This window comes from Procambarus clarkii, chromosome 5 (assembly GCF_040958095.1).
Source record: "Procambarus clarkii isolate CNS0578487 chromosome 5, FALCON_Pclarkii_2.0, whole genome shotgun sequence".
NCBI lineage: Eukaryota > Metazoa > Arthropoda > Malacostraca > Decapoda > Cambaridae > Procambarus > Procambarus clarkii.
Window position 1 is genome coordinate 10,380,590 of NC_091154.1, and position 7,723 is coordinate 10,388,312.

The window sequence follows — 7,723 nt, forward strand, 5'->3', positions numbered from 1 at the left end:
TGGTGCTTGCTTGGTCTATGAGGAGCATCTAACCTTGTACACTGCCAGCTTCCCTGGTGCTTGCTTGGTCTATGAGGAGCATCTAACCTTGTACACTGCCAGCTTCCCTGGTGCTTGCTTGGTCTATGAGGAGCATCTAACCTTGTACACTGGCAGCTTCACTGGTGCTTGCTTGGTCTATGAGGAGCATCTAACCTTGTACACTGCCAGCTTCCCTGGTGCTTGCTTGGTCTATGAGGAGCATCTAACCTTGTACACTGCCAGCTTCCCTGGTGCTTGCTTGGTCTATGAGGAGCATCTAACCTTGTACACTGGCAGCTTCACTGGTGCTTGCTTGGTCTATGAGGAGCATCTAACCTTTTACATTGGCAGCTTCCCTGGTGCTTGCTTGGTCTGAGGAACATCTAACCTTCTACACTGGCAGCTTCCCTGGTGCTTGCTTGGTCTGAGGAACATCTAACCTTCTACACTGGCAGCTTCCCTGGTGCTTGCTTGGTTTATGAGGAGCATCTAACCTTTTACACTGCCAGCTTCCCTGGTGCTTGCTTGGTCTATGAGGAGCATCTAAAATTCTACACTGCCAGCTTCCCTGGTGCTTGCTTGGTCTGAGGAACATCTAACCTTCTACACTGGCAGCTTCCCTGGTGCTTGCTTGGTCTATGAGGAGCATCTAACCTTTTACATTGGCAGCTTCCCTGGTGCTTGCTTGAACTATGAGGAGCATCTAACCTTTTACACTGGCAGCTTCCCTGGTGCTTGCTTGGTCTATGAGGAGCATCTAACCTTCTACACTGCCAGCTTCCCTGGTGCTTGCTTGGTCTATGAGGAGCATCTAACCTTGTACACTGCCAGCTTCCCTGGTGCTTGCTTGGTCTATGAGGAGCATCTAACCTTGTACACTGCCAGCTTCCCTGGTGCTTGCTTGGTTTATGAGGAGCATCTAACCTTGTACACTGCCAGCTTCCCTGGTGCTTGCTTGGTCTATGAGGAGCATCTAACCTTGTACACTGCCAGCTTCCCTGGTGCTTGCTTGGTCTATGAGGAGCATCTAACCTTGTACACTGCCAGCTTCCCTGGTGCTTGCTTGGTTTATGAGGAGCATCTAACCTTGTACACTGCCAGCTTCCCTGGTGCTTGCTTGGTTTATGAGGAGCATCTAACCTTGTACACTGCCAGCTTCCCTGGTGCTTGCTTGGTCTATGAGGAGCATCTAACCTTGTACACTGCCAGCTTCCCTGGTGCTTGCTTGGTCTATGAGGAGCATCTAACCTTGTACACTGCCAGCTTCCCTGGTGCTTGCTTGGTCTATGAGGAGCATCTAACCTTGTACACTGCCAGCTTCCCTGGTGCTTGCTTGGTTTATGAGGAGCATCTAACCTTGTACACTGGCAGCTTCCCTGGTGCTTGCTTGGTCTATGAGGAGCATCTAACCTTGTACACTGCCAGCTTCCCTGGTGCTTGCTTGGTCTATGTGGAGCATCTAACCTTCTACACTGCCAGCTTCCCTGGTGCTTGCTTGAACTATGAGGAGCATCTAACCTTTTACACTGCCAGCTTCCCTGGTGCTTGCTTGGTCTATGAGGAGCATCTAAAATTCTACACTGCCAGCTTCCCTGGTGCTTGCTTGGTCTATGAGGAGCATCTAACCTTTTACATTGGCAGCTTCCCTGTTGCTTGCTTGGTCTGAGGAACATCTAACCTTCTACACTGGCAGCTTCCCTGGTGCTTGCTTGGTCTGAGGAACATCTAACCTTCTACACTGGCAGCTTCCCTGGTGCTTGCTTGGTCTGAGGAACATCTAACCTTCTACACTGGCAGCTTCCCTGGTGCTTGCTTGGTCTGAGGAACATCTAACCTTCTACACTGGCAGCTTCCCTGGTGCTTGCTTGGTCTGAGGAACATCTAACCTTCTACACTGGCAGCTTCCCTGGTGCTTGCTTGGTCTGAGGAACATCTAACCTTCTACACTGGCAGCTTCCCTGGTGCTTGCTTGGTCTGAGGAACATCTAACCTTCTACACTGGCAGCTTCCCTGGTGCTTGCTTGGTCTGAGGAACATCTAACCTTCTACACTGGCAGCTTCCCTGGTGCTTGCTTGGTCTGAGGAACATCTAACCTTCTACACTGGCAGCTTCCCTGGTGCTTGCTTGGTCTGAGGAACATCTAACCTTCTACACTGGCAGCTTCCCTGGTGCTTGCTTGGTTTATGAGGAGCATCTAACCTTCTAAGAAAAAATTGTAAGAAAAACTATATAAACAAAAGTAGCTTTACAGATGTCCAACTGCCAAGGTGGCAGCACAGCATCTTCACGATGTTGCTTGCAAGTTTCGTGTTGGAGTAATGCCTATTATTAATGCCTATTATATAAATAATGCCTATTATATAAAAATCTGAAAATAAATGTCACTCAACATATAACCAATGCATACACCATTGAATGCCTTTTAAAATTAATATGGGTTACTAAGACCTTTTCCTCAAGACAAGACATCAGGTTTAATGAGTTCATCCCCAGAATGATGAATCAGTCAACTAATAATTCTGCTACATTTTGTAAATCTTCTCCGACACCTGGCACACTCAAGGGCTTATTACCCATATGTACCATTATATGCTTTTTCATACGGTCAAGACGGCCAAATTTTTTTTCCACACACAGTGCATTGAAAGGTTTATCATCTGAATGCACCATCATGTGCCTTTTTAAATGTAAAATACTGGCTGAACATTTTCCACACTCTGGACATTCATGAGGTTTGTCAACCCGTATGCAAAATCCTGTGTTGATTCATATTTCCAAGAAGACTGAATCTTCTTCCACACTCAGGACACTCGTGTGGCTTATCTCCGGTATGCACCATCATATGAGTTTTTCAACATGGTCAACACGGCGGAATTTTTTTCCACACACAGGACACTCGTAAGGTTTATAATCAGTATGAACTAACATGTGTTTTATAAGCCTCCGACGTTCAGTAAATCTTCTCCCCAGTCAGCACACTCAAGAGGTTTAACACCAGTATGAAACTTTCTATGAATTTTCATATATCTGAGTTTGTCAAATCTTCTCCCACACCTCTGGACACTCATAAAATTTATCACTCGAATGCACAAACATGTGACTTATTATACTACTACGGTCAGGAAAGCTTCTTCCACACTCGGTACACTCAAAAGGTTTAACACCAGTATGCACCATCCTGTGCCTTTTCAGATTTTCAAGACCAGTGAATGTTTTCCCACACTCTGGACACTTAAAGGGTTTATCACCAGTGTGCACCATCATGTGCCTTTTCAAATGTTCAGGACGGATGTATGTTTTCCCACACACTGAACACTCATGACGCTTATACCCTGTATGCATTAGCATATGACTAATATAAACTCCTTCGTTCTGTAAATTGTCCTCCACACTCAGCACACTCTAAAGGTTTATCACCCGTATGAACTTTCCTGTGTGTTTTTAAATTACTAGGGCAGCTGAATGCTTTCCCACACTCAGGACACTCGTGTGGTTTTTCACCCGTATGCACCAACCTATGCCTTTTTATATGTTCAAGACGGCTGAATGTTTTCCCACACACTGGACATTCGAAAGGTTTATCACCTGAATGCACCGTTCCATGCCTTTTTAAATGTAATAGACGACTAAATGTTTTCCCACAATCTGGACATTCATGAGGTTTTTCACCCGTATGCAAAATCCTGTGCTGATTCATATTTCCAAGAAGACTGAATCTTTTTCCACACTCGGGACACTTGTGTGGTTTATCACCAGTATGCACCATCTTGTGCCGTTTTATGTGATCAAGACGACTGAATGTTTTGCCACACACTGTACACTCATGAGATTTCATCTTCCTTATGATTGTGGAATTTGTGTGAAGGTTATATCCTCCCGATAACTGCAGGTGTCATCTTCTAGCCAGTGTGTCTCTTATGCTTTGTAGCTGGGGTCAACAGAGGCCAGTCTTAAAAGAGCAGAAGTGCAGACAATGGTGGTGGTGGTGTGCTAGTGTTACCTCCTGGTGGTGGAGCAGAAGCACAGATAATAGTGGTGGTGGTGTGCTACTGTTACCTCCTGGTGGTGGAGCAGAAGCACAGATAATAGTGGTGGTGTCCTACTGTTATCTCCAACAAGCCTCATCAGCTGTGGCAGCGCCAACCTTCAGCCATATTGCTGCTGTTGTGATGCTCTTTCTTCGGTCCTATCCCTACAAAGAGTTAAACATGAAGCCAAAAATTAAGTTTTAATTCCTGTTTTTATAACATTTCTAGTAAAATGCTTACTCCTACAAAGTGTGTACAATAAACCAGCATTGAATGTAATGCTTCTTTTTGGATGAACCCCGATGGCTCCCTGAAGCTATCCCGCTGAGATGGCTCCCAACTACTAGGTCACACGAGCAGCGGAGTTCTGTTATGCCCAATGTAGACCAGAATCAGAGCCTGGCTTCCTCACAACAGAGGCACAGAGAGCAGGTGACAATCTGCCACCCCATTTGGGAAAGCATCCATAAAGTCAGTGAACCAATGCAGACTAATTCTGTTCAAAAGAACTGTAACCTCAAAACTGCCAAATTCCCCACTGTAAACAAATGATAAAATCTCTCAAAACAAATGTGAGCTCGTTAGCACCAAGCCCACTGCCAATAAGAGGATAAGAGGAAGGTAACTTTAGCTCCAGGTCTTCCCTTTGCCAACCCCCCCCCCTCCTCAAGCCAGTTCTGGAGTAGAGACAATCAAGACATGAAGAGACAACTGGCTCAAAGAGAGAGACAACCCAAGGCAACACGGAGTACGAGTAGGCCTGACAGCTGAGTACGAGTAGGTAGGGGCTTGACTGACAGTACGAGTAGGTAGGGGCCTGACAGCTGAGTGCCAACGGACAAACCTATCACCTTGACCAAAAGAGCAGAAATCCCTGCACCAGAGGAGAGCATGAAGCTCCCCAACCTGACTCTTAGGCTTTTCTTAGGCTCTTTTCTTGTTGACATTGGCACCAGAGGCCAATGTCAACAAGAAAAGAGCCTAAGAAAAGCCTAAGAGTCAGGTTGGGGAGCTTCATGCTCTCCTCTGGTGCAGGGATTTCTGCTCTTTTGGTCAAGGTGATAGGTTTGTCCGTTGGCACTCAGCTGTCAGGCCCCTACCTACTCGTACTGTCAGTCAAGCCCCTACCTACTCGTACTCAGCTGTCAGGCCTACTCGTACTCCGTGTTGCCTTGGGTTGTCTCTCTCTTTGAGCCAGTTGTCTCTTCATGTCTTGATTGTCTCTACTCCAGAACTGGCTTGAGGAGGGGGGGGGGTTGGCAAAGGGAAGACCTGGAGCTAAAGTTACCTCCTCTTATCCTCTTATTGGCAGTGGGCTTGGTGCTAACGAGCTCACATTTGTTTTGAGAGATTTTATCATTTGTTTACAGTGGGGAATTTGGCAGTTTTGAGGTTACAGTTCTTTTGAACAGAATTAGTCTGCATTGGTTCACTGACTTTATGGATGCTTTCCCAAATGGGGTGGCAGATTGTCACCTGCTCTCTGTGCCTCTGTTGTGAGGAAGCCAGGCTCTGATTCTGGTCTACATTGGGCATAACAGAACTCCGCTGCTCGTGTGACCTAGTAGTTGGGAGCCATCTCAGCGGGATAGCTTCAGGGAGCCATCGGGGTTCATCCAAAAAGAAGCATTACATTCAATGCTGGTTTATTGTACACACTTTGTAGGAGTAAGCATTTTACTAGAAATGTTATAAAAACAGGAATTAAAACTTAATTTTTGGCTTCATGTTTAACTCTTTGTAGGGATAGGACCGAAGAAAGAGCATCACAACAGCAGCAATATGGCTGAAGGTTGGCGCTGCCACAGCTGATGAGGCTTGTTGGAGATAACAGTAGGACACCACCACTATTATCTGTGCTTCTGCTCCACCACCAGGAGGTAACAGTAGCACACCACCACCACTATTATCTGTGCTTCTGCTCCACCACCAGGAGGTAACACTAGCACACCACCACCACCATTGTCTGCACTTCTGCTCTTTTAAGACTGGCCTCTGTTGACCCCAGCTACAAAGCATAAGAGACACACTGGCTAGAAGATGACACCTGCAGTTATCGGGAGGATATAACCTTCACACAAATTCACAATCATAAGGAAGATGAAATCTCATGAGTGTACAGTGTGTGGCAAAACATTCAGTCGTCTTGATCACATAAAACGGCACAAGATGGTGCATACTGGTGATAAACCACACAAGTGTCCCGAGTGTGGAAAAGATTCAGTCTTCTTGGAAATATGAATCAGCACAGGATTTTGCATACGGGTGAAAAACCTCATGAATGTCCAGATTGTGGGAAAACATTTAGTCGTCTATTACATTTAAAAAGGCATGGAACGGTGCATTCAGGTGATAAACCTTTCGAATGTCCAGTGTGTGGAAAACATTCAGCCGTCTTGAACATATAAAAAGGCATAGGTTGGTGCATACGGGTGAAAAACCACACGAGTGTCCTGAGTGTGGGAAAGCATTCAGCTGCCCTAGTAATTTAAAAACACACAGGAAAGTTCATACGGGTGATAAACCTTTAGAGTGTGCTGAGTGTGGAGGACAATTTACAGAACGAAGGAGTTATATTAGTCATATGCTAATGCATACAGGGTATAAGCGTCATGAGTGTTCAGTGTGTGGGAAAACATACATCCGTCCTGAACATTTGAAAAGGCACATGATGGTGCACACTGGTGATAAACCCTTTAAGTGTCCAGAGTGTGGGAAAACATTCACTGGTCTTGAAAATCTGAAAAGGCACAGGATGGTGCATACTGGTGTTAAACCTTTTGAGTGTACCGAGTGTGGAAGAAGCTTTCCTGACCGTAGTAGTATAATAAGTCACATGTTTGTGCATTCGAGTGATAAATTTTATGAGTGTCCAGAGTGTGGGAGAAGATTTGACAAACTCAGATATATGAAAATTCATAGAAAGTTTCATACTGGTGTTAAACCTCTTGAGTGTGCTGACTGCGGGAGAAGATTTACTGAACGTCGGAGGCTTATAAAACACATGTTAGTTCATACTGATTATAAACCTTACGAGTGTCCTGTGTGTGGAAAAAAATTCCGCCGTGTTGACCATGTGAAAACTCATATGATGGTGCATACCGGAGATAAGCCACACGAGTGTCCTGAGTGTGGAAGAAGATTCAGTCTTCTTGGAAATATGAATCAACACAGGATTTTGCATACGGGTGACAAACCTCATGAATGTCCAGAGTGTGGGAAAATGTTCAGCCGTATTTTACATTTAAAAAGGCACATGATGGTGCATTCAGATGATAAACCTTTCAAATGCACTGTGTGTGGAAAAAAATTTGGCCGTCTTGACCGTATGAAAAAGCATATAATGGTACATATGGGTAATAAGCCCTTGAGTGTGCCAGGTGTCGGAGAAGATTTACAAAATGTAGCAGAATTATTAGTTGACTGATTCATCATTCTGGGGATGAACTCATTAAACCTGATGTCTTGTCTTGAGGAAAAGGTCTTAGTACCCATATTAATTTTAAAAGGCATTCAATGGTGTATGCATTGGTTATATGTTGAGTGACATTTATTTTCAGATTTTTATATAATAGCATTATTTATATAATAGGCATTAATAATAGGCATTACTCCAACACGAAACTTGCAAGCAACATCGTGAAGATGCTGTGCTGCCACCTTGGCAGTTGGA

At 44.9% G+C, this 7,723-nt stretch overlaps 1 protein-coding gene across 1 annotated transcript; it reads left to right on the plus strand.

Moving 5' to 3' along the window:
* Positions 1–6,721: 6,721 nt before the first annotated feature.
* LOC123765012 (zinc finger protein 543-like) lies at positions 6,722–7,477 on the plus strand. The gene has a single exon (XM_069337572.1). It carries the CDS (start codon positions 6,722–6,724, stop codon positions 7,475–7,477), a length of 756 nt encoding a protein of 251 aa, XP_069193673.1.
* Positions 7,478–7,723: the final 246 nt, after the last annotated feature.

Bases quoted from the DNA above. Each gene is read 5' to 3' on its own strand.
- LOC123765012 (XM_069337572.1), top strand. From the start codon at position 6,722: ATGGTGCACACTGGTGATAAACCCTTTAAGTGTCCAGAGTGTGGGAAA.